General features: G+C 48.4%; 1 protein-coding gene across 3 annotated transcripts in view; it reads right to left on the reverse strand.

Annotated features, from left to right (window-relative positions):
- UBIAD1 (UbiA prenyltransferase domain containing 1) overlaps positions 1-22,748 on the reverse strand; it is a 38,016-nt gene extending 15,268 nt beyond the window's left edge. The window contains exons 1-3 of one of the 3 annotated variants that reach the window (XM_070610817.1): positions 22,071-22,748; positions 14,931-15,019; positions 12,567-13,630 (exon numbers count right to left, since the gene is read on the reverse strand). In XM_070610817.1, coding sequence (XP_070466918.1) covers positions 13,568-13,630; positions 14,931-15,019; positions 22,071-22,599 — 681 coding nt within the window. In that variant the 5' untranslated portion in view covers positions 22,600-22,748 and the 3' untranslated portion in view covers positions 12,567-13,567. Of the gene's footprint in view, positions 1-3,215; positions 3,330-12,566; positions 15,020-22,070 lie in introns of those variants that run through there. The other 2 variants (XR_011537577.1, XM_008522089.2) reach the window with 2 other exon arrangements.
- Positions 22,749-27,463: the final 4,715 nt, after the last annotated feature.

Here is a 27,463-nt window from a genome sequence, read left to right on the forward strand (position 1 = left end):
CCTCAGCAAATCTCTGAGACAGTGGCAGTTGGGTGCCCCACACTTGACAGGGACCAGTTGTGCTCGTGAGATCCATGCAGGTGCCTGGGACCGACTCAGAGGTTAGAGAGGTACTTGAAAGCTCCCAGGAAGTCTCTGTACGCCCAGCCCAGGTCCTGAACAACTCAGACCTGCCTGCCCCTCAGGCTGCACAGGCCGTGTATGATTGGAATGCCAAGTAGCACCTGCAGACAGTTTTATCACACTCTGTATAATGTGTAAATACCATTAAGTTAGACAGATTTTCTCATGAATTCTCGGTCCCAGTGACAGACCAGGAATTAACACAATTGATTTTCCAGTCCCTACTCATTATCAATCATCCCCAGAACTTAGTCACATTTCATCTGTTCCACCTGGGCCCCAGCATCCGTTTGGAAGCTTCAACATATATTAAACTAATAAAGAGCAATGGGCACTGCGTGTCAGGCCTGGAAACTGGTGGGGATGAGCAAAGAAACAAATCTTGGGCAAAAGTTGCTTCTGGAGTTTCTAGATGGAAGAATGCACAGAGTATTTGAGGGCACAGTCCTGTCCCCTAGGATGCTGGCATTGGCCAGTGGACGCCCAGGCAAGGGTGTTAGTAACTAGATCAATTATGATTCGCTATGTGACAAACCACCTCAAAACTTAATGGCTTAGAATAACAACTGTTTATTTGCTCGTGATGCTGTGGGTGGACAACTTGGGCTGGTCTCTCCTGGGCTCACTTGTGTGCAGTCAGCTGGTGGCTGGGATGGCCAGAGAGTCTAAAACTGACTTCACTCACATGTGTGGTGGTTGGTGCTGGATGTCAGCTGGATGGTCTGAGGACCGCAGCTGGGATGGCTCATCTTTGCTTCATGTCGCTTCTCACCCTTCAGGGGGCTGGACCCGACTCCTTCACCTGGCAGTCTCAGGGTCGTCCCAGGTGGAGGAGAGCAGAAGCTGCAAGGCCTATTGAGGCCTAGGCTGGGAAGTCGTACAGCATCCCTTCTGCCACATTCAGAGTAAGACAAAGTCCAGCCCGCACTCAAGGGGCTGGGAAAGAGGCTGTGGCTCTTGATGAGAGGAGTGGGGCTAAGGCACACTGCTAAGGGGCGTGCCACAGGGAGGGGGCTTGTTGCAAACAGCGTACCACCGTCCCCAATCTAGGATCAGGCTCTCGGGCCCTCCTCCAACCCTTAATACCGAGAGGAAGTGGCTCTGATTCAAGACCTGACCTTGGTACCCATCAAAGCAGGAGAGAAGTGTGCGTCCCAGTGACCTGAACAGTGACCACATCCAACACTGAGTGGAGGGACAGGAGATGGAGGGAGGAGAGGACCTATGTCGAATTCTGAATCGTGCCTCAATCTGACTTCCCTGCTACCTGGAATGCTTCTGAACCATCTCGCCCCCAAGGCTGAGCAGCGTGTGATCAGAACTGCCCGTTGGTTTTAACATCAGCAAGAGCATGCACACTTACAGAAGCAAATCTCTCGCAAACAAGTGTGTGTTGTGTGTAAGACACTGATTCCAATCCAAGTCGAAAACAATTGAGGATTATCCGCTGCCTTCGCCTGTCTGTGTCATCCCACCCTAATAGAGAGTACTTGATTCCAATGATATAATTATGGAAATGTTAGCAATCTCTACTTGACAAAGGGCTTTTGGGGTAAACGTTTTACTGAGGTGTATTGTACATTCAGAAGAATGCAAAAGTTGTACGTGTGTACATCAGCGACTCTTCTCAAAGTGAATGCCTGCTTAATCTGTGCCCTGAAGCCCCCTTCGGATCCACCCCCCAACAAAGGGCAACCGCTCTCCTGACTTCCGACACCATAGATTAGTTTTGAAAGGTTGTATATTCGTAGGGAAGGTGCTTTAAAGACGCCCATCCGCCCAGCCCAGGTCCCAGCATGGGCGATAACTAAGTTATCGTCACTGGCTTCAGGGTTATTGGATCAGGCGTCCCTGCTCTGGGGCAAGGAGATGGCCTTTCAGCTTCTCAGGGCTCCTCTGCATCCTAAGTGTCATCAGGGCAAGCCCTTTGCTCCAGAGAGCACCTCTTTTGCCACACTAGATCCAAGCATGGGAGCAGGGGTGGGGGTGGGGATTGGGCAGAAGAGTGAGGGGAGGGAAGAAAGGGCCACCAGAGGTCAGCAAGCCACTGGGGGCTCCAGCCAGTTTCCTTCCATTTTCTCCTGGATGACGTTCCTCATCCAACCCCTTGTCACTCAGGATTGCGAGGCAAGCTGTTAGATGGCGTATTAATGCTGGTGTGGAAGGCAGCAGAGCTGGCGGGACACAGTGAGGAGGGGAGGGGTGGGCAAGCTTCAGCAGACCCTTCCTGTGCTTCCCGGAGCAGGACAGAGTGGGTGGGCCTCAGGGAGAGGGGGCAAGCCCTCCCTCAGCTCTGGTACTCAGGGAGCCCGTGCGCTCACCTGGAATCATCACTAGACAATAATGATTGTCTTTATGGAAACCATTTCGGATGAATTCTAATGTGATTCATTATGTGACTTTTTTAGAAGTTCTGCTACAAGGAGGTGAAATAGGTTCTGAATATTAAGTAGTAAGAGGTTACAAAGGGCATCTCTGCCTGTCGGTATTCTCCCCAGTTAATTAGCTTCCTAATACCCATCAGGTAGAGGGGGGATGGGAGAAGAGGGCCTCCTCCAACCCCTACTCTCTCTTATTTCATCCAAGTTGTCCAGGTGGCCCAGGGTACTCTCTGCCCGTGGGAAGCCACTGGCTGGGGGCCTGAGCTCACCTGCCATCAGCCCTTTGGCCCTAACTGGGGGAGGGGACAGGCACAGAGCAGGGTGTGGCACAAGGTAAGGCAGCAAGGGCGTGGGAGATGGAGGAGATGCTGGGCTTCCCTCTCCACCCCATCTCTGCTCCTTCCACCCTACTGAGATATGAAGGAGGCCCCTGTGCGGACAGAAGTGGCTTGAGCTTCTCAGGTTTGAGGGTCAGCAGGGCATAAAGAGTTTTCCCCTCACTCCAGCCAGGGGCAGAGGCCGGGCCAGGTCTTTAGTCTCACCCTGCCAGTCTCAAAGCAGAACGGGGCAACCAGCGCGTGGTACCAGGTTCCTCTCAGAACTCTCCCTTAAATTCCTGATTCTCTCATACAGCCTCGCAGGCCTTCCCTCCCGGGCAGCAGCCCATGGGCTGGATATTTCTCTTCTCATCTGTCTCCCATGAAAACTTACCCATAGTGTATATCATTCATTTTGGGTCCCCTCCTCTGTTCTCCATGGTGACCGGCAGATTTCTTTTCCCTCTGCGAGGCCTCCTCAGTTACGTGCTCGTATTTTGGCAAGGACCTTTGGGAAATATAATGCCTTCATTCAAAGGACTGACTGATGGTGGAATTCCAGGTGCTGGGGCAGGTTGCTGCAGAGCTATTCCGGAGCAGGAGAGCCTCTGAGCTCCATTAAATCGTAGCCACGTGACCTGACGTAAGAGGACAGACTGTTCTTCCCGTGAAAAGTTTTCATCTGCAAACCAGCATGCTGCTGTCAGGTGTAGGGTTAAGCCATCAAGAATGTGCTCAGCAGCAGATGGTTGACTGACTCACTGAATGAATGAATGAGTGAATGGATGAATCCCAAACAAGAATGGAACTCAAGACCTTGATCTCATCAGCCCTTGACCTCATACAACCTCCCAAATTCTGGGAGTCAAAGCAGAAGGCCAGGGGTCCCCATCATCCCTTCCTCTAACATCAGGGTGCAGTCCAGGTGGTGGATGTAGGCACGAAGGAAAGCAACCCTTCCCAGAACCAGTCATCAGCACCCACTGGCCTGGACAAGGGGCCAGCGGGGCAGCTCCTCCCCAAGGCTGGCCCAGAACACCCAGGGCAGGGGACGAGGTCTCTCCCTGCCTCCACTCCATCCAAAACCCCAAGTCCCACAGAAGTGCATCTTCTGGAAAGAGCCTGAAAGAGACGCATGATTCTGTCCCGTTTCTCCGTTCCCCCTCCTGCACTTAACCGCCTATTAGGGACAAAGAGATGGGAATAGAGGACAATAACATCTGTTTTTCCAACAAGCCAGTGACAATGCAGATCTGGAGGCGGAGCTCACGTCAGCACTGGGGCCCAGATGCAGCCCTGCAGCTGCGGAAGCAACTGGCACTTGATCATTTCTCAGAGAGATTATCTCCTGATCAGCCGCTCCTCGCCTGTTTGCTTTATCCTCACCCAAGGAGCCATCGCTGCTCTCTGCAGTATCAGGCCGGCCCCTCTGCTTGCTTTTTATCCCCGTCACGGGCTGGGCCCCTGTTGCGGAAGGAACCTGGAAGCCACAAGTCCTCCAATCTCAGTCCTCCCTTCTTGAGGCCAGGACCAAGGCTGGGACGCTGGCCCATACCACAGAGCGTGGTGGAAAGAGCACTGGGTTAGGAGCCAAAGGACCTGGCTTCTAATCCCAGCTTGGCCACTGGCTCTGCGAACTTAGACAGCTATGTCTGCCTGGGGACATTGACAGCAAAGTGCTTAACCTTGCTGCAGGAGCCTCAGTTTCCTCTTCTCTAAGATGGGCACTCTCATAACTCCATCCTAGAATTGCTCTGAGTCTCAAAGGTGGTAACACACATATGTGAGCCTCATTCGGGTCAGACAGCAGATGAGCTGAGAACAAGGAGGGGGAGATGTGCTCTGTGGGTTTTTGTAGGTGATCTTGTCTGAGGCTGCTCACACCTAAGGATGATGTCTACTAGATTTGCAGAAGCCGCACTTCTGGTCCAGATGAGAGGGACGGCTGAGGCAGCCTCATGGGCCAGGCTGCACAAAGCCATAGATTCATCCGCCCCATTTGCCCTCTCTCTGTTGTGCCTCAACCCTCCCTCTTCTGCCTCCCCTCTGACTCCTCCACCTCGTGCGTGACCAGCACGGGAAGCCCCCACGTGCAGCAGGGGCTGAGGGGGAGCTGCAGAGAGGGTTAGGGGAGGGAAGTGAGAGGAGAGCAGGAAAGAGAATGGAGAGGCAGGCAATGACAAGAGAGGCAGCTGTGGTTCTTTCAACATTTTAAAAGAGATTTAAATTGAATATGAGATTATAAAAATACAACCCATCATGCTTTCCCTCCATCAAAAGAAAGAGGTGTTGAAAATGAAAGAGATTTTTAACCAAATGAGTGCCACATTTAGAGTCAGAGAAGAGCTGATTCGGGTTGAGGCGCTGCCGTCCTGCAGCCACGTGACCTTGAGCAACTCACCTCCCCACTCGGCCCGTGAAACCAGCCCAGTGCGCACTCTCAGGGCCATGGGGAGGCCAGGCTGAGATGCACAGAGAAGGGCTTGGCGACCCCCGGGTTGCTGCCGAGACCCAGAGTCTCTCCCGGGATGGCAGTTAGGCAGTGTGCACGGGCTGCTGTCAGGCCCCCTGCTGCCTCAACTTCCCCATCTCAGGACAGAATCCCAGGAGTGAACGCCCTGCTCACAGCAGCCCAGGCCACCTCCAGGGGTGGCCACCCAGGCCAGGTACCGAACTGCTGAGAAGGACAAGAGAACGCATACCACAGATCAGCCGGGGCAGGCAGTGGGGTTCCCAGCGCAGAGCCTGGCCCCTCCCAGGAGATGGGGCCCCTCCTGGAGAAGCAGGCTCTGGGCTCTGGGCTCTGGGGGAGCAAGATTAGCTGCAGCCACCGATGGCCCAGGGCACAGATTACACAGCACGCTTGCCCACTTGACGAATTCGGTTATCCTTGCACTTCACCATCCCCTCACTGTCCCTTCTTGGAAGAGAAATGACTCTTCTCAGGAGAGCAGCCCACCTCGTGCCCAGCCTCTGTTCTGAGCTGGCAGGATAACGAACGGCTCCATCTCCCTGCCTCTGCCCAGAGCGGCTCTGGGCTATCATTTGCTCACAGCCCCCATGGTTTCCTTTTATTCTCTCTGGAATTGCGCGGAGATTGGTTATCTGGTAATTGAGATTGTTTTACAAGATGTCACTCATTGCATTGGGTTCCATTAATTTTCGGCCCTTCCTGAAACCCAGAATAATAACTGCCCTGCTGGCTGGCGGGGAGGTGTCCCCACATGTACACAAATGCACACACATGCACATGGGCAAATTTTTTAAATATAATGACAACCCTGGTAAAACAGACTTCAGATATTTTCTGGACTTCCTTCTCTTGTTGACCTTCGACAGGAACCCAAGGAGATGATGTTACCTCTCCCCATAGCACAGCTGGGAAATAGGGCCCCCTCAAAATTCCTTTAACCTAGAGATTTTGGAGCCCCTCTGAATGACAGGCCGTTCACAATTGTGGTGCCTAAGACCATCTGTCTCTCCATCCAACACTTTCTTAGCACCTGCTTAATGGTCAGGCTCCCAGGGCCATGGGGCATTCAGATGGGAAGCCACCTTGACAGTCTCTGGCCCTAAAGCTAGAACCTCAGGGATACTGGGCTGGGGGGAGTGACAGCCATAGTCACCTCAGTGGGATTCCAGTCTCAGCACGACCAGGCTTAGGTCTCCCGGAGAGAAAGGCTCCAAATGGGTCATCCCTCGGTTTCCTTATAGAGCCCTATGTGGGTGCCCCCCAAAGGAAATCCCCAAAGGGACCCCCCCACACACACACACACATAGTTTTACAATTTATAGTTTCATTTCTTTTCTGTCTCCTGCCTATCTTATAAGCTCTTTTGAGGACAGGGACCTGGCCTTGTTCATCTTCTATTTTTACTTTTTAACACAGTGCCTGGTACTTATCAGGTGGTCAATAAATGTTTGTTGAGTGAATGAATGAACGTACAGGCATTGTGCCAGCACTGTGAAGAACACCGTCGTGTCAGTCCTGGGTCCTCGGCCCTTTAGTAGGGAAGTCTGAGATTATACAGAAACAGCCACATTCTAAGATGTTCATCAATCAGAGGGAAAAGGGGACTCGCTTTAGGAAGTAGCTGCTACATACCAGGCACCATGCTAAGTACTCTATGAACAATATTTCATTTAAACTCAAAACTACCCTGCAAGGCAAGTACTATCATCCTCTTTCACACAGAAGGACCTGGAAGCTCAAAGAGGTCACGCAGCTTGACTGAGCCCACCCAGTAGGCGAATGATACACCCTGGACTTAATTAAACCCAGTGCTGTCAGACTCCATGAGTGTTCTGCCAGTCGAGCCCTGTGAAGGATATGAGGAGTGTCCGGTTATCTGTCTTTCCTCTGGGTTGTAAGATTCCTAGGGATGGGGACCAGGTCTTATTCACCATCATACCCGAGAGCCTGGCAAGTGCTGGAACCTAATACTTGCTCAATTAACAGTGAATGACTGACTGGTGTCACAGCCGCCTGCAGATGGCGCCAGAGAGGATCAGGGGTCAGAAGACGGTGAAAGGCGTCTGTCCAGAGCAGTGAACTGATCAGAGTCTGGAGCAGTGGGGCATGGAGAAATTAACCTCTGCTGCCCTCATTCTCCCACAGCCCTTGTGCCTCTGTTATGACACTTGGGATGGCATCAGACAACTCACGGATGTGCTCTCTCCCCATCAGCTCTCTGTGAGTCCTCACAGGGCAGGGGCGTGCCTCACTTATCTTGAGTCCTGGGACAGAGCTCAGAGCAGGATCTCAGTAGAGGTGCTTGGCCAGGGGAAGTGTCTGCTGGAAGGCCTGAGTTGGTGACAGTGGTGACCTCTGACCCTCTGGGCAACTCCCCCGAATCTGGGCTCCTCATCGCCTGGCCTTCCCTGGCCTCAGTGCAGCCTAGAGCCGAGGCAGTCTTCCCATGCCCCTGACATGACGCCTTCCCTGGGCCTCGTCCCTCAAAGCCATTCATCTTGATTAGGTATTGGCAGCCTTGGCTGATTAAAGGCCCCATCATCCCCTCCTGTTTGTTTCTCAGGAAGGAGGTGTCAGGGTTTCTCATTCTTCAGGCTTTGACCTTGGCAGTGGTGCGATGGCCCTCAGCACACCGGCCTCAATGCTGCAGTTGTCTGGCTGTGTGCCAAAGAGGTTGATTAAGGAGATCTTTGCCCACACTCTCAGGCAGCAACCAGAGGGCATTCTCCAGCTGGGGGGAATTGCTGGCAGGTGTCCACCAGCATGTCAGCATCCAAGGAAACAAGCACCCTCATGGCCACCTCTTCCTAGAAGCTTTGATGACCACTCATCATCACCTCTTCCTGGAAGCCTTCTTGATTAGCTCCATGCAGCACCTCTGTCTCAACCCTCAGTGCGCTGTGGTCGTCTCCGCTCATAGTTGACGTGGTCAGCCTCCCTTCACTGAACCCCAAGAGTGAGTCTTCTGTGTCCCAAACAGCGTGTAACTATCAGCTCCTGGTGCTGCTCACCCTGAAGGTGGGGAGGGGCTCTTTCAGTCTCCTCCCAGGTGGCCCCCCAACATTCTCAGGAAGCAGAATCACCCACGTTCCTGATGTGGGCACTCTGATGCAGTGGCCGGGTGAGGACCACAGTAAACAGAGAAAATGAAGACAGCCAGATAGAGGAAGGAGTAGAAATTTAACCTGAGAATGGACCTTCCTGTGTTGTTGTGGGTGGGCAGTGGCCACTCTCCATTATTCAAGGATGGGCAAACTTTGACCTAAAACCTTAGTCCAACCAGCCAGAGCTGGTTACACAGCAGGCTTAATTATTATCCCTGTAGGGCCAGCCTCCTGGAGGCGTTGGAGGACACAGGCGGAGGGGCTGAGGGGGCCTCGCCTTGAAGACCAGAGGGCAGCAGACCAGTGCCAAGGCTGAGAGCATTGGTGGGGCCAGGGAAATTGTGAAGGCTGTGTCACTCTTTGACGCTTCCGAAGCCCCCTTTCCCAGGCACCCCCACCATCAGTCTTGTTCTCCCTTCCCCACTACCCTCCCACTCCCAAGGGCAGACCAACTGAGTCCCCACTGTAGAAGGCACTGCAAGACACACAAAGACAGAGACGAGGAGCAGAACTGGCACTGAAATAGTCCAAGGTTTGCATCGTGCTTCCATCACTAGCTGGATGACCCTGGGCAAATTTAATAACCTCCCTGAACCTTGGTTTCCCCTCTTATGAAAAAAAGATCTTAATATCCTATTCATGGGGTTGTTATGGAGATTAAAAGAATGTATCTAAGCTTTTAGAACAATGCCTGGAACATAGTGATAGCTTTATTACTGTCATTCACTCAGGTATTCAGCAAACATTTATTTAGAGGCTTCCATGTTCCAGGAAGATGAGCTGGACCTTAGAGATCTTGAGAGTTCCTGGCATATTTCCCTTCCACGTCCAACCTCAAGTGGAATTCACCCGCACTTACTGCTCAGGGGCAGCACAACTCATGCCCACTTAAAGCTCTGCCGCCTGTTGGTCAGCCCTAGACGGTCCACCCACTCCCTGTAACTCAGTCAACAACCAGTGATGGAGCCCCTGCTCTGTCGTCCCCACGACTGCGCTACTAATGACTGAAGATGATAAATAAAACAGAGTCCTTGCACTCGAGGCCTACCACCTACCGGGGGAGGTTGACAATAGATGTGTTGACAAACTGATAGATGTGTCACACACACACCATGCTGGGCCCTTCCCTGTTCAACCCACTTGTGACCCTAATGGGAGACAATTCTAAGGCAGGCTGGGGGACAGAAGGATAAGGATATGGCAGGAGTGAATGTGGACTTGAGGTGGCCCTGGAGTCACACCACACAGAGGACTGCCTCTCTGGACATATTAGCATCATAACAGGGCCCCAGACCAACCTCCCTTGACCCCTGAAACCTGGCTGAGTGCCTGTGATCAAGACCTTCACTGTCCCTCTCAAGACCCTCCCAGAGCTCCCGCATCTTGAGGTGGGTCAGGAGCACGGAACAGGCCTGTGCCTGACAGTTATAGCCTCTCCTCCACCCCAGGAACCTGTCTGCAAATCTTGTCACCCCTCCAGGCAGGGGAACTGACCTGGTTTACACCACCATTTGGCAGCCTGGCTTAGTCACCCATGGTGGGAGGGCTGTCCCAATGTGAAGAAGGGCAAATCACAAATGTCAACTGGCTGAGACGCAAGTGCCAGGTCCTCGCCAGAGGCACTACTTTTACACCAGCCGGCACAGTCTGGAGCCTGTCGCGAAAGAGCTGACAGTCCATTAGCAGCAGAGTGGTCCACGGGGCTCAGAGGAAAGGAGCTGTCATCCACCTTGCTTCAAGGGCTTTCGAGGATGAAATCAACTGTGTGTGCATGTGTGTGCGTACGTGTGTGTACGTGCACACACGTGTATAATCTTAAAAAAAAAAAAAGGAATATCGATCACAGCTCTGCCTGTTAAAACGGGCAGACAACAATCTGACATCGCAGAGGAAATGTCAACACATTTCTTGTACTCTGTCCTCCCAACCCCTGGGGGCAGGTCTGAGACACAAGCCTGTAATAACAGAACAACCACATCGAGGGATCAGAAGACCCTTAAGGTCTTCTCATACACCCCCTCTCTGATATGCAACTCTTCGCTTCAGTGTTCCTGACAGGGAATCAACCCTTCGCTTGAATGCGTCTAGTCACAGGGAACTCACCGCCCATTGGGACATTTCAAACATCTCACTTGCTGATTCCTCTCGTGGCTAGAAAGTCCTTCCTGACCTAAGAGCTTAAACTTGGGGCCACATAACTTGCACTCATTTGGTCCCAGTTTTGTTTTTGAAGTTACACGCAAAAAAAAAAAAAAAAAGGCCCAATCCCTTTTCCCCAGGACAGCCCTCTTGCAAGTCCCCTTTCCATGCTGACATGGCCATAAGCTGTCTGCCTCCTGCTTTCTGGTCAAGATCCAGTTTGTTAATAACATCTGCAAAATGTGGTTCCCATACTGAGATGCAGAACCCCTGCCACAGCTGTTACCAAAGTGAAAACAGACACGTATGTGCACACACCCGCACACACACACGTGCACATAAAGTTCCTCTAACCGTATTTTCATCCATTCCCCATTTCATAGCACATCGTCAAATGCCTTGCTGAAATCCGAGTGTACTATATCCACGGCATGCTCTTGATCTAGCACCATACTTGCTCTAACAAGAAAAACGAAACTAAAAAGGAAAGGTGCCCAGAAACGGCCCAGCCCCGACCTATGATCCGACGACAGGGGGATGGGCAGGACCTGTGCCTTTCTTGTTCGGGACACTAAACTCCTCTTAATTGCACCTCGGATCACATTAACCTTCATGGAAGTCAGAGCTCATTACTGACTCAAACTGAGCTTTGGGCCATGTCACAGGCTCAGATTTTTGTTTGTATTAATGCAGAAGTAACAGAAGAGTTAGTAAGATGACACTGACGTATTTCACTGCTCCACTCCAGAAGAGGCCAGTGCTGAGCTTCTAAAGGCCCTAGGCTGGGATTTTGTGCAAAGGTCCTGCAAGGGTGCAGAAGGAGGGAAATGCTTTGACTAGGGCAGGTGGACAAGGTAGATCATGGAGAGAATGGGTGCCTCCCCCACACTGGGTACAAATGGGGATGAGGTGGCAGTGACAAGTGGCCTGCAAGCCCATAGTACTCATCAGCAAGGAGGGCTGCTGTCAAGGGGCATCTTGAACCCTTCTAGAGCACTGTCCAAGAAACAAGGGTAGATTCCAGGCCGAACCTCAGCATGAAGTAGCAGAGAAGGGACCTTACAGATGTTGAGCAAACAGAGCAGGGCTCAGCCAACATCCTAGATTCCGCCCCACTGAGGCCCAGGGGTCCCAGAGGGATGGGACCAGGCCCAAGAGGCGACTAAGGTTGAATTTCCAGCCACCCCACTGGGGAGCAGAAAAAATCTGACTCAGAAATAAAGGCATGTGATGTCGTACCCCAGAGTCATCAATAAAATTCATACCGACCACAGCTACTGCTGTCACCCCAGAGATCTTGCCCCTCTGATGTGATACAGTTGACTTCCGGGGCCCAAGTATATAGCTTTACATTTATTCATGCTAAATTTTTCCTTTGACACATCAAAGCAGCTTCTTGATTTGTTCTAAGTTCTTCCTCCAAGGTGTACAGAACCTGTGATTTGGGCTGCCTAATTCTAGTCATTGACAGCAGGTGCTGAACCTGGCCGAGCAAAGGGCAGCGGGCAGGCTCACAGGTGCTACTAAAGGCTTCCTTTCGCACTGACACTGACTCGCTGAGCAGTCGGCTCTCCCGCAGTTTGTTTCCCAGAAACTCATCCAACTAGACCGTTATCCATTCCACACCTCTCTGCTTTGTTCATAAGGATCCATTGTCAAGCACCTAGATAAAACCCAAACATACTCTGTCTTCTACATGTTCTTAATCTATCAGCACAGGGACCCTATCGAGAAAAAAGAAAAATGAAAGCAGGAAAAGACAGAAGGAAATGAGGTGAACCTGGCCTGACTGGCTCTTGGCAAATCTATAGTGGCTCTGAGTGCTCACTACTGTCTGCTCCAGGGGCTCATTAAATATGGTCAAGCTCTACCCAAATTCATCACCAAAGATCAGGTATCCCACCCACACCCCCACCAAATGTCCCAACATCCCTGCGCTGGTCTCCTGAGATTTATGAATCAGAGTTCACAATCAGACAATAAGAAGCAGGAGGAAAGCAAAGAAACACTGGAAGCCAGACCACTGATAAACATTTTCTTTTTTTTTTTATTAATAGGTCTAAAGAAAATCTTCATTGAGTCAGGGGATGTAATACAAATTATGGTGACCTGTATATAAAATCTGGCACCAAATTGGGCCTTTCAGAAATATTTATATATAAAAATATGCACTAAAATCTGCACCAGAACGCAGTGCAGGTTAACTGACACCCCCGATGGGAGTGCTTACAAGGGTGGGTCTGGTGTGTAGACGCAGGGAGGTCTTGGTCCTACAGCCTTGGGGGGAGCCCCATGCAAGAATGGCCTACTCAGAAGAGGAACCCGAAGAGCATATCTTTGAAGGCAGGACCCCTGTGAGCACCGAAATGCCACAAGCCTGGCATAAAACAAAAATGGTGCTGGAAAGAAAGGCAGGAGAGAAAGGCTGTCCTTTCCCTCGTCACTGAGCTCTGACCACTATTAGAGGATTCCGGATCTCTGCAGACAAACCACCTAGAGGAACTTTTGCAATTTCCAAATATATTTTTTCCAAGTAAGCTGCCCAATTCCGACTCAAGGAGCCAAATCATAATTAGCCTGATTTTAAGGATTAAGAACTAGTTCTTATGCCATTTTCTGCAGGCCAAGACTGCAATACCTGTCAGGACGTCTACGGTCACAACAGAAAAGTCTAACAATCATGGCCTCAACCTATTTGTCTTGAACCAAATACAACTGAGCAATTCTAGGCCAGAAACTATACTTCACAGGCAATGAAATTAAATGAAAAAGCAGCTTCGATGAACATTGGAATTCCCCCTTCAGAGTGCAAACGATCTTTGCACAAGGCAACTGAAGCCTTTGGGAGAAGCAGGGTCATTATTGCACTTCCGTCTTCAAGGAGGAAGACACAGTTCCTTCACTGGCAAGCCCTGTCATTCCGGCTGCCCAGGATCAGGACTGTTGTCTATGGGCCTTCTCATCCACGGAGGAGCTGAGGTCCCTGGTCTGCTCATCCGTGGCTCTGTGGAGAGTGGCAGCTTCCCTGACTCAGTTGCTAAGCTGCTGCCCAAACAACTGGGCTCCACGGATGGGAAATACACCAATGAGAACCTGAAAGAAACGGAGGGTGGGCGCAGTGGAGCATCAGGAGGGCCAATGGGGGCAGGGGAAGCAGCTGCCTTGTGGGCTTCAAGTAGCCTGCAAGGACATCAGTGCCTCTACAATTTCAGGGCTCCTAACAGTTACTGAAAGGGCTGGGAGTCCTTCCTGTCATTCTAGTGGATTCCGAAAAGGGAAAACAGCCATCCTACCAATTTCTATCCAAAAGCAGAGTGATTTCTCAGCTGCCTTGAGGGTGGTTTTTTTTTCCTTCCCAGTCCCCAGCTTGATGGTCTTGCTGCAGGGTTATCTGACACTTTTCTTCAACTGTGGCAATAAATGAAAGGAGAGATGAAGGACTAAAGCGTCAGAATCACAATTTAGGCAAAAAGCCGGGAGCCACGTTAGGCTGTTAATGAGGGACTTTCGCTCTCAAGCAGTGTATTTCAGGACCCAAATGCTCAGAGGAAGAGACAGGTGCTCCCCGTGTCACTGGGGCCTGGCGCCAATTATTATTGTATCTTGCAAGACCCAGATGACAGAAGACACTTCGCCGAGTTACTATGGCCCTTTCAGGACAGGGGGCCAACGCCAGCGGCTCCTTCACCAAGTCTTAGGGCATTTTAATCCACTTTAAAATGACCTGACAACACCCTCTAGTGGAAATTACAAATAAAACATGGGCCAGGCATCCCATTGACCTTCTGATACCAGAGTGGTTTCAAGATTCCCCATAAAATGGAATAAAACAAAAACAAAACATTATCTTTAAGAACATAAATAATAAAAAAAAGGTGGGAGTTCCCCAGCCATCCTTAGGTCCCTCTCTGCCAAATCACCTTCCCTCCTCAGAGACTCTGCCTTCAACACGCTCTAAGAAAGGGCAACACATTTGGGGGAGCTGTCGGTCCCCTCAGAGTTTGGGCAGACTGCCTGCTGGTGCCAGAATGATGCCAAAGACATAGAAGAGTCCCAGCAGGAGGTTGAGTTTGGCAGTCCTCTGGGGCAGTTTGTTGAACGTCTGGCTTCGGAACTGTCTCTCGAGGGAGAAGGCCATGGGAATGGTGAGCAGGGGGAGTGCCAGGCTGATGCTGCAGTGCGTGGCCAGGATGCTGAAGATCAGGTAGGGCAGGAAGAGCAGTGTGTTATAGAGCATGTAGGAGAAGGTAGGGCCAATGAGGATAGCGAGCGTGACGATGCCAGCCTCCCGGTCGGACTCCATGTCCCTGGTGTTGTTGGAATGGAGAATGGCCTCGGTGCTAAGGGCGAGGGGGATGGCGTAGACCAATGGGAAGACTGCCAGGGACCCCACCTGGACGGCATAGGCGAACATCACTGCTAGTGGGCCAAAAGTGATGAGGATGATGAGGTCTCCCAGAGCCACGTACTTGAATCCAATTCCTACGGCCAGAAAACCCAGAGAGTTGGTGTGAGATCAAGGGCTGGAAATTGAGGGACTGTTCATCAGTCAAAAAGCAGACCACTTTGGGCTGGGAACGGTGAAATTCTTAGACTGTGAGGGTGGGCAGTCATTGAGCTCCCACCCGCTCCAGGGCAAACCTTGATTTCTTCTCCAATGACAGAGGTACAGAGAATACTGGTCTTGCAGCACTGGTAGGTTTCAGAGTCGAACCCAAGTTCCCCTTCCTACTGTCCCCCAACAAAGCCCCACAACAAAGAGCAGAGGCTTCGCACTACACACACAGTTCAAAGAGGATCTAACAGGTCTTACAATCCCGTTCACCCTTCACCAAGCCCTGCAAGACATCGCTTCTGTCTGTAGCACGCTTAGATCAGTCCTTCACAGAATACCCCTCCCAGTCTCTAACTTTTCCACCTCCCTCCTCAGCAACCTCCAGAGCCATCTTCTGGTTTTGAAAACCCCAGTGAATCTCAGTGAAATTCCAGGATCTCCAAACTCTAACACGTGAACAAACTTCACCCACACAATGAATGAAACAGCCAAGGCAGTGAAGTTATAATGCTGCTTCCCCTCTCTGGTTCCCATGAAGTGAAAACTCTCAATCAGCCCTAATTTTTCCTCCTGTGCTGCCAATCTACTTCAAATCCTGTCTAATTTACTTCTTTCAAACCTGCCCAGTTTCTCCATCTCCCAGCCACACTCCATCCCACCTCACTCCATCCCCATATCCAAGTCATGGTCATCCATACCTGGAATGCTGTGACACCCTCCCAAACAGTCCCTGGCTTCCATTCTTGTAACAACCTCCCCCTCCCCACCCCTAATCTAATCTCCACACTGCTGCCAGAGCCAGCGTTCAAAAATACCGATCTGACCACGCCCCTCTCCCAACAGACACCTGAAAACCCTTATCAACAAGTTCTCCTCAGGACAAAGGCCTCAGATCTCTCACTTGGCTCACCTCTGGCCCTGCCCGGCCTCTCTCCCGCCTTACCTTGACTCTCCTCCCGTCTCCACTCAGAGCCTTCAGACACCCCTCCACCTTTGCCCAACTAACTCCTATTCATTCTTCAAGACCTTAAATACCACTCCTCAAGGCAGGCTTCCTTCACCCTGGAGACCACATTTGGTCCCCCTGCAAGATGCTCCCGTGGCACCCTGACTTCCACTTTTATAAACTTCATCACACTTCTAATGACTTAATCTCTGTCTTTCCCACCAAACTGTAAGTTCCATGAGGGCAGGGCCTGGGTCTGGCTTCTTCACAGCTCACTCCCCAAGGCTTGACACAAAGGCTGAACTGAACACAGAGGTACAGTAACAAGCACCTGGAATTTGGGACCAAGGTCAGCCAAAAGGTCCCGCTCAGATTGAAACAGGTAAAGCAACATGGAACAGGAGAGAGGCACCCACTTGAGAAGGCGAGCCACACACACACCACCACCAAAGCCTGGGAAACCTCCAGATCTAACCAAGCTAACCAGACGCAGCCTCAGGACCAGAAAATGAAGACAACCACTGGGTAAGCGATTGCATTTTATCCAGCCTAGAAAGATAAGGGACACTGATCTGTAGAGGATCTAAAGGCCTGGCAGCCAAAGAGCAAGAGTCAGCCCAAGTTTCCCTCCACACCAGCATTTGGTGCTAGACCACCTCCAGTGCTTTAGAATGAAGCATCCCCGGGAAAGCACATCACAGCCACGGACCCCGATACCCACCAACACACAGCAAACTAATTCTGTACTCCCCACGCAGCATTTTCATAAATAATTTGGTCTTCTGAGGACATGCCCTCCAGGAGGAAGTTCTCTCAAGGAGAACATCAGCTCCAGTTCTAAATTAGGAAGTCGATGTCTCTTGCAATCTCTCACACATTTAAGGGACTGGCCCTGCCCAAGGAAGATGCCGGGCAGCAATGCTCCCAGCATGATCCAGCAAATTTCTCCACCAGCTGCTTCTCTTCTTTTGCTCAGCTCTCCAAAGAGACTTCAGGGCTCTGGCTATGGAAGAAAAGACAACAGCTCCAGAGACTTGACCTTTGGCTAGGTTACCCAAGAACATTTCCTTGGCTCAGCTGGCAAAAAAATGACATAAGAATAAGCCCCACCTTAAACAGGCCCTACACAAAAACCAACCACAAACCCACTCTAGGGATGAGAAGGGTCTGGCAACCTTCTTGAGATTATCTGACACAAGAAAATAACAGAGCCCGTGGGGAGAAAGCCCTGTTTCCAGAGTGTCAGTCACACGGCCCAAGGCTCATGTGCACCACCTGGTTCAGAGAGGGGGCCCTACTGGGAGTGTCCTTTTAGGCATTCCCACCCCTCCCAACATCATTTTCCAAATAAGCCAGCACAGTGAAATATTAGGCCAGTTCTCCACACACAAGCCAGAATGAATTTGTTAAAACATGAATAAAAATGTTGGCTAGGATATGGAGTAACTGGAACTCGCAAAGATTGCTGGTGGGAACGTAATGGCAGTACAACCACTTTAGAAAATACTTTGGCAGCTTCTCATAAAGCTAAACATCATCTACCCTATGACCCACCAATTCCATTCCTAGGCATTTACCCAAAAAAAATGAAAAAAAAAAAAAAATCCACAGAAAGACTTGAACATGAACATTCAGTCATAATAGTCAAAATATGGAAACAACCCAAATGTGGCCAAACAAGAGAACAGATAAACACATTGCAGTGTGTCCACAGGATGGATCCTACACGGCGATACAAAGGAACTACTGACGCAATCCCAACCCGATAAATGTCAAGACCACCGGGCTGAGCCAAAGAAGCCAGGCTGGAGAATTCACACTGAATGATTCCATTTATATAATGCTCTAGACCAGGCCAAACTAATCTACGTGAAAGAAATCAGAACAGTGGCTGCCTCTGGACAGGGGTGGGGAGAGTGGGGATCGATGGGGAAGAAGCACAAGAAAGCTTCTGGGGGTGACAGAAACACACTGTATCATGATAGGGGTGTGGGTTAGATAGCCATACGCATCTGTCAAAATTCATCAAACTATAACATTAAGATCTGTGCCTTTCACAGTATGTCAGTTTTATACCAAACAAAGTCGATGTTAAAAAAACATAGATTATGTCATTACTTTGCTCAATACATTTCCACATCTCCACATCTGCTCATTCAATAAATATTAAGTACTGACTACAAGCCAGGCACTGTTCTGGGCACCATGGGCCCAGGAGAGAACAAAGTGACTAAAATTCCTAACCCTAGGGAGCTTACAGTCTAAGTGGGAAGACGACTAACAAGTCAGTCCTTTACATGGTATGTTAGAAGGTGTACGTGCCATGAAGAAAAATAGAGCAGAGAAGAGCAATAGGGAAGGTATTGTGGGGGAAATACAGAGGAGTATGTGTGTAATTTTTTTTTCAGCTGCTGCAAAAAGCTTTAATATTTTCTCATTTTAAACAGGGCAGAAAGCAAAGCCTCACTAAACAGCTGATATTTCAGCAAATGGGTGGAGGAGGTTAGATCGCAAATCATACAGATAGAAGGGGAATGAGCATTCCAAACCCAGGAGACAGCATCTGCAAAGGACCTGAGGCAGGAGCACAGGTAGTATGGTCGAGAAACAGCCAGGAGGGCAGTGTGGCTGGAGCAGGGTGAGCAAGAGGAAAGAAGAAGGGGCAGGTTAGAGAGCTGGGGAGAGGGGTGAGGGGGGAGCAGACAATGTAAGGCCCTGCGGGTCACTGCAAAGACCCCGGCCTTTGCTCTGAATGAGATGGGAGCCTTGGAGAGTTTTGAGCAGAGGACTGATGTAACTGAGGATTACTCTGGCTGCTGGTTGGGAGCAGCCTGAAAGGGACAAGGGGGTGTGCACAGGGATCAGTGAGAACCTGCCGCAGTAATCGAGGGAGATGACAGCGGTGGTGGTGGGAGGTGCTGGGAAGTGCTCAGGGCCCAAATGCATTCTAGAAGTAGAGTCAACAGGATTGTGATGGACTAGATGCAAGATGGGAGGAAGACGAGTCAAGGATGATGCCATGATTTTTAGCCCAAAGAACCAGAAGGATGAAGCTGCCATCAAGTGAGATGGGGAAAGCTGTGGCTAGAGCAGGTTTCTATGGGGAGAAGATTAGGAATTTGTTTTCAGACACGTTAAGCTTGAGATGCCTGTGAGACCTCTAAGAGAAGTCACTGAGTAAGAAGTTGGATATGAGTTTGGAGTTTAGTGGAGAGATCTGGTCCAGAGGTATAAACTTGCGAGTCACCAGCTTAACAGATGACATCTGAAGCCATGAGACTGCCTAAAATCTCCAAATCTAGCTCTATTTACTCAAATAGAGCTAGAGAAAAGAGGTCCAAGGACTGTGGCTGTTGGTTGGGAATGAGGAGGAACCAGCAGAGGATGCTGAGGCCCTACAAGACCAGCATGGTCTAGCCCCTGTCCCTCTCTCCAACTATATCTCATTCTCCCTCTTCATCACAGTGGCCTTTCGGTAGATCCTAGAAGATGCCAAGCTCCCTCCACTCCAGGACAATTGCATTTGCTGTTCCCTCAGCCCTGAAGGACTCGGCACCCAAATCAGACCCCAATTCTGCCCTATGGCTGGCTCCTTACCCTTCAAGTCTTAGTTTAAGTGTCACCTTCACAGAGAGGGCCTCTTCCCTCCACCACTACTTTGCACGTTCTATTACGGCACCCTATTGATTTCCTTTATTGAACTTTTTACAGTTGGCTGCCAGGACACCACAGTCTCGGTTTTCCTCTTTCTCTTCCAGATGCTCCATCACAGTTCTCTTTACCTGTTCCTTCTCTTCTCCCCACCTCTTAACATTGGACTGCCCCTGGTCTCGGTCCTGGTCCCCCTCACATCTCTGCCAACACTCCCTCCTCCAGGGACCCCACCCAGTCATACAACTTTATCTATGTGCCAATGACTCCCAAATATATATATATATACATATATATATATATATATCTCCAACTCAGACCTCTCCCTGAACTCACCCTCCTATATCCAACTATCATTTTGTCATCTCCATTTGGAGAGCTCATACATTAAGATGTGCAAAATCAATTTCCTAACTTTCTCCCCCAAAATCTATCTTCAATCTTCTCTACCTCACTTAACATCGATTCTATTATTCCAGTTGCTCAGGCCAAAACCTTTGAGTTAGGTTTAACCCCTCTGTTTCTCTCCTGTCTAACATCCCACCCATCGGCAAACCCTGTCTACCTTCAAAATATACTCAGAATCTGACCGCTTCTTCCCTCTCCACTCTGCCACTCTGACCCAAGCCACCAATCTCACCTGGATTACTCAGCAGCTTCTTCCTTGGTCTTCCTGCCTCTACCCTCACCCACTCCCCTTTATCCACTCTCAGTACCTCAGCCAGAGGCACAGTCCTAAAATTAAGGCATACACAATCTGTGTGCCTCTCTGCCCTCCCTAAACATACTTCCCTAACTTTACCTTCTTGTACTCTCTCCCACATTCACACACTGGACTCTGTGCTGTTCCGCAAGCTTTTCAGGGACACTCCTGCCTTTGGCAACTGCCATTCCAAGATGTGGAAAGCTCTTCTTCCAGCTACCTGCTTAGCCAACACCCTCACCTCTCACCTCCTTCAATCTTTGCCCACATTACCTTTCTGATGAGGTCTACCCTAATCAAACTACTTAAAATGGTCAGCTGTGTCCTCCTTCCTTGCTCTACTCACTTTTTTCCCCATGGTACTTAACATCTTTTCATATACTATAATCAGGACACCAATCCATCGTGGCTTACGAGGAACTTTCCTGGTTACAGCACCAAAAGTACCACATCCTGGGAACCCTCTCAGCACCGAGCAAAGCAAGACATTGGTCATCTTAACTATAATTTACTAACTACACTTACTATTTTTACTTTCTGTCTCTCCTCACAATATATAAAATAACTTCCACAAGGGCAGGGACCTGTGACTGCTGTGTTCATGTAGAACAGTGCCTGGCTCCTAAGAGTCACTCAATAGGGCTTAACCACCTTCCTATCACCGCCTTAATCAACCTGCTGCAAGGACTCACCTCGCAAATGAGCTGAAAGTAATCAGCTATATAATTTGGAGTTCTACAAATTAAATTCCACTAAAATTGGAAACTGTGGCATTATAAGGTAGGACCAACAAAAGGAAACTAGACAGAGCAGTCCCCCTTATCCACGGGGGATACGTTCCAAGACCCGCAGTGGATGCCTGAAACTGCAGATCATACAGAACCCTAGACAATGGAGATACTACATTTTTTCCCATATACATACATACTTGAGGTACAAGTGCAAAACCAGCACAAATTTTTTTCCTACCTCAAAATGTGACAGATTTGGTCTTACCATAGATCTTAGCAACCTCAGCACATAATTTTTTTTCTTTCCTTATGAGGTCAAGAACTCGTAGCTTTTCACTTAAATGGAGAACTTTATGGTTTCTCTTTGGCATATCCAAATTGCCAGCATCATTACTCTTGTGCTTTGGGGCCATTATTAAGTAAAATAACAGTGACTTGGACACAAGCACTGCGATACCAAGACAGTCGATCTGATAACCAAGATGGCTACTAAGTGACAAACAGGCAGGGAGCATATACAGTGTGGCTCTGCGGGACAAAGGGATGATTCAAGTCCAGGCGGGACGGAACAAGATTTCATCAAGCCACTCAGAACAGTTCGCAATTTAAAACTTATGAACTGTTTCTTTCTGGAATTTTCCATTTAATATTTTTGAACCTCAGCTGACTGCAGGTAACTGAAACCGCAGATAAGGGGGACTAATGTACCCAAAATTTCCATACGTATGTGTCATTCCTAACACCCATAAGTCAAGCCAGGATCTTCTCAACTCACTACTGTTTTCAAAAAATCCACATGACCCACACACTATAGATGTCATGTAAATGGCCTGGTTCAGAAAAGAACCTCTGATCCCTCTCCTCTAGACCTATAACTCCTATGCAAAGCAGCAGTTTCCAGGACATGCAACCAAGACTTGCAGCACAGGAAACAGGCCAATTCTTACCTCCTGTGTAGAGAAAGGAGCCAGACAGGCCTCCAAAGTAGATGAGAGCCAAGTGCTCCAGTTTCAGAGGGGACAGATAGTAGAGGCAAGCGGCACAGACACAGCCCAAAGTGTAGAGGAAGACGCCAAACCGGACAACATCCTGGGGCTCCAAGATTCGGTCCACCAGGGTCCTGTCATCACTCTTTTTGTGGTCAATGCCCTTGGAAAAGTCATAGTAAGTGTTGACCAAATTGCCAGCCCCGTGCACAGCCAGGACAGCCACGGCACACCCCACCAACAGCCTGGGATCCAGGACGCCCTGGGATCTGTAGGCAAGGGCACTGCCCAGGGCCACCGGGGTGAGGGAAGCACTGAAGCTCCAGGGCCGCAGAGCCAGCACGTAGGAGGCGCACTTCTGCCTCCAGGAGCGCTGGGGGGGCCTGTCCTGCTCCAGACAGTCGTTCCCCAGGAGGTCCCTGTCCCCAGCCTTGGCCGTCTCTCCCGCCTGGATGTTAATCTTCTCCCCTGGGACCTGCGAGGCCGCCATGGGTCGTGGCTGAAGTCAACGTTAATAGTGAGCCACCCACACAACAGCGACCGCCCTGCGGCGAAGAGGGACGGGGCGGGGCGGCCGGACCTGACCTTCCTGCGGTTCCGCCCCGGGTAGGGCTGGAGAGGTGGCGGGGCCCGGGGACAGTAGAGAGCGGCCTAGCACCCCACGCGGCCCGGCGGCACCGCCTCGGCCTCCTGTCACCTAGACGAAGCCTGCCTCTGGGCCTCAGCCCCGGGCTAGAGCCCAAGGCCAAGCTGCAGGCGCCTAACCCAGCGTACCGGGGCCGCCATCTTGTGCGCCCGCCTCTGGAGGCCCGCCCGGAAACAGGGGCTGAGGCGCCGACTGGGCCGGGCGGGGCGGGGCGGGGCGGGGCGGGGCGGGGCCCTGCCGGGCGGGGGCCGGACCGGCGGCGGCCGCGGACTCCAGTCCTTCGCTCTCCGAAGTTTCGCGCCCGTAGCTTCTCCAGACCCGCTGGAAATAGCCTCATTTAGTATCACAAAAACGCCCACGAATGCTTATCGCTTTACGACTCACCAAGAGCTTTCACTCACCTAAATAGGGCTCATTCATTTTTTCGTCCAACAAGCATTTATTGAGAGCCTGCTGTATGCAACAAGCATTTATTGAGCACTTACTATGATATGCAGAAGCGAGCAAAATGGACAAAAATCAGGGAACGCATTGAGGGCGGTGAGAAAGGTGTAATTATCCGCTCCCTCCCTTTTAAATGGGAAACTTGAAGCTCTGAAATGGAAAATAATGTCTAAGAAAGTATTGGCTCCAGTAATAATCACATCAGCATTTACCATATGCCATGTACTGCCTGCCTGCCTTTTTATTCCATAGTCTGGTTTATTTACTTATTCATGCAAATAACCTCCCTCCACCCCTCCCCACCAGGTGGCCATTGTGTCTCCATTGCCCACCTTCTGGGAGCTTATGTCGGCATCTGTAGCTGGTTCTGGCTGGAGAGAGCCAATTGTTAAAGTTTCAGGAATTTTGTGAGCAGGTCATTAAGCACAGCCATTACTAAAAATTAAATTACACAAACTTATAGTTAAACCATATTAAAAACAAAGGTAAAAAATACTCAAAACATTACTTTCTAATTATCACTACATTTTACTGATAATCACTACATTTTAGTATTTATACTCTTCAGATTGTTTACATCTGTCGTATCTGCATTGTGGAAATACTACATGATAATGTGCTACTGCTCATCTCTTCCCAGCTTTTCATTCAGTGACATCCATTGGTAGCTTGAAATCTGCCACGATGGGAGTAAGGTGGTTTGGTGTTTTGTTTGTGTGTGTGTGTGAGGAAGATTGGCCCTGACCTAACAACACCTATTGCCAATCTTCCTCGTTTTGCTTGAGGAGGATTGTCCCTGAGCTAACATCTGTGGCAATCTTCCTCTATTTTGTACGTGGGACACGCCACAGCATGGCTTATTGAGCAGTGTGTGGGTCCACACCCAGGATGCGAACCTACAAACCCCAGGCCGCCGAAGCGGAGTGTGCCAACTTAACCACTACACCACTAGGCTGGCCCCATGATGGGAGTATTTTTAGTGCACAAATCAGCAAATGCTTGATAATTGTTTTGTTGATCATCTAGACTTAAGAAAGTGACAAGGAAAAATTAATAATGCAGATTAAACTTAAAAGTCTGTCAACTCTGTAGCTGTTACTTGGTGAATACCAGCAAAAGTTTGAGGAAATATTCTTCTAGTATTGGAAAATTATTATCCAATTCAGCAAAAAAGCTTCTAATGTCATTGACAAACTAGTGAAGTTTCAACATATCTCTTGATTCTCTCATTTTCCTCTTACTCATTAACATAAAAGAAAATATCAACCAACATTCATGTGGAAACTATACTTATTGGTCAATTGCAGCCATAAGGAGGCTGCATAATATCAAAAAAAGCATACTGTTAGAATCAACCTGCCATATGGAAGGTTGCCCGTTACAATAAAGAACATTGTGTATTTTATTGCTGTTAGTAAGCTGTGTGCTACACATCCTTTATATGTGTTGTAATAACATATATAACACATAAAGTTGTAATACACATATAATGTATATGTACACAGGACTGACTACATAATTTTCGTGCCCAGTGCAGAATAAAAATGCAGGGCCCTTTGTTCAAAAATCATTAAGAACTTCAAGACACAACATTACGACCTCACAGGTCACATAGCCATGCAGACAGCCCTGTATATACACACTCGCCCCCCTCCTTTACCAGCTAGTTGGGTGTTAAACATTTACAACTCCACCACCCAGCACATACTTGCGATACTGGCCAAACCTGAGTGTCCTATGCTGCCAAATCAGAGAAAAGGAAGAAGCAGATGCGTTAAAATCCTGGCTCCATCACTTACAACTCTACGACCTAACCTCTCTACCAGTTTACTCATGTATAAAGTGGGAACAAAGCCTGCCTCACGGAAATGTTCAGGAATAACACTAACAGCACTTATTGACTGTCCACATTTGTCATACACTGTTTTGGTTTTGTTTTTTTTTTTTAGGTTTTCACACTTTTTTTTTTTCAAGCAAGTTTAGTAACATGGATACATGGGAGAACCCCACGGATACTGAGCAACTCGGGCATGTGGCCAAAGCTGACACCTTATTTTTTTCTTCTTCTTCTCTCCAAAGCCCCCCAGTACATAGTTGTATATTCTAGTTGTAGGTCCTTCTAGTTCTGCCGTGTGGGATGCCGCCTCAGCATGGCTTGACCAGCGGTGCCATATCCACGCCCAGGATCCAAATTGGCAAAACCGTGGGTGACTGAAGCAGAGCATGCGAATAACCACTCGGCCACCGGGCAGCCCCAGGCATACAATGTTTTAGGGGCTTTACATGTGTTAGTGTCTAACTGGGCAACACTGCCTACTGAGATAGGTACATTGTAATCCTTCCTGTTTTATAAATAAAGAAATAGGTACAAAGAGATACTTGCTCAGATAGTTAGTAAGGGTTGGAGCTGAGTTTCAGATTCAGTTAGTTCTACTCCAAGTTGCTTTTACCCACTAGCCTGATACTTTGTAAGTGTTCAATAAATATTGGTTACTATTTTAACATAATGGATAAGAAAGCTCTTTGTAAACTGAAAAGAGACCTACAAATGCATCTATTACTGTTGCTATAAAATCATCTTTGATTAACTAGAAAGCAGTTAATAAAAATAAATAAGTTCTGGGCATGTAATACAGCATGGTGATTATAGTTAATAATATTGTATTTCATATTTGAAAGTTGCAAAGAGAGCAGATCTTAAAAGTTCTCATCATAAAATAATCTGTGTATGACTCCACTCATATGAGGAATTTAAAACTATGGACCAAGAACAGTTTAGTGGATACCAGGGGAAAGGTGGGGTGGGGGGTGGGCACAAAGGGTGAAGTGGTGCACCTACAACATGACTGACAAACATTAATGTACAATTGAAATTTCACAAGATTGTAACCTATCAATAACTCAATAAAAAAAAAAGTTCTCATCATAAGAAAAAATTTTGTAACTATGTATGGTGACCAATGCTAATTAGACTTATTGTAGTGATCATTTTGCAGTATATACAAATATTGAAACATCATATTGTACACCTGAAACTAATGTAACGTTATATGTCAATTATACCTCAACAACAACAAGAAAAGAAAACAGGGCTTTATCACGTCTTGGGGTGGCAAAAATCTCATACATTGCTAGTAGGAGTGAAAATTCATACCTCCCTTATAGAGATCAGTTTGACAATATCCATCAAACATGAGTACACATGGATTTACCCTCTGACTCTATAATTCCATTTCTGCGTATTTATCTTGGTACACCTGCCAGGGAATAAAATTATACATGTTCAAACGCATTAGTAGGCAGCATCATTAGTAATAGCAAAAATTTGGAAACAACACATGTCCATCAACAGAGGACTGGAAAAATAAATTATGGTATATCAATATGATGGAATACTAAGCAGTATAAAAACAAAAGAACAAGGAAGCCTTCTATATGCTAAAATGGAAAGATTTCCAAGATGCACTAAAATTTTAAAAAGTGCAGAACAGTGTATATAGTGTAACAAAAAGGGAAAATAAGAATATATATTTATATTTGATTGTATTTGCATAAAGAAACTTTAGGGATACTTAAGAACTAAGAAAATAAGTAGTAAAGGGGTATGGTTGGAGTAAGACTTTTCATGATAAATATAATTTTTATTTATTTTGAGATTTGAACAGTGAATATACAACATAGTTGAAAATGTATAATTAAAAATAGAGATGAACGCAAGTGAAAAATGTGAAATTCAGAGGAACAATTAGTTCACAGAAGAATCAATACAATGAAAAGATTCTAAACCTAAAGTAGTAATCATATATATATTTTTAAATCTTTCAGATTTAAAATATTACCAAACTTTTTTTCCAGAAGTTTAGAACTTCTGGAAACTTACATCTCTTCAACAAACATTTCTTTTTTTTTTCTTTTTTTTTTTTATTAATGTTATGATAGATTACAACCTTGTGAGATTTCAGTTGTACATTTTTGTTAGTCATGTTGTGGGTACACCACTTCCCCCTTCGTACCCTCCCCCCACCCCCCCTTTTCCCTGGTAACCACCGATCAGATCTCCTTCTCAATATACTAATTTCCACCTATGAGTGGAGTCATATAGAGATCGTCTTTCTCTGACTGACTTATTTCGCTTAACATAATGCCCTCGAGGTCCATCCACGTTGTTGTGAATGGGCCAATTTCGTCCTTTTTTATGGCTGAGTAGTATTCCATTGTGTATATATACCACATCTTCTTTATCCAGTCATCAGTTTCTGGGCAT

The sequence above is a fragment of the Equus przewalskii genome, chromosome 2 (assembly GCF_037783145.1).
Source record: "Equus przewalskii isolate Varuska chromosome 2, EquPr2, whole genome shotgun sequence".
NCBI lineage: Eukaryota > Metazoa > Chordata > Mammalia > Perissodactyla > Equidae > Equus > Equus przewalskii.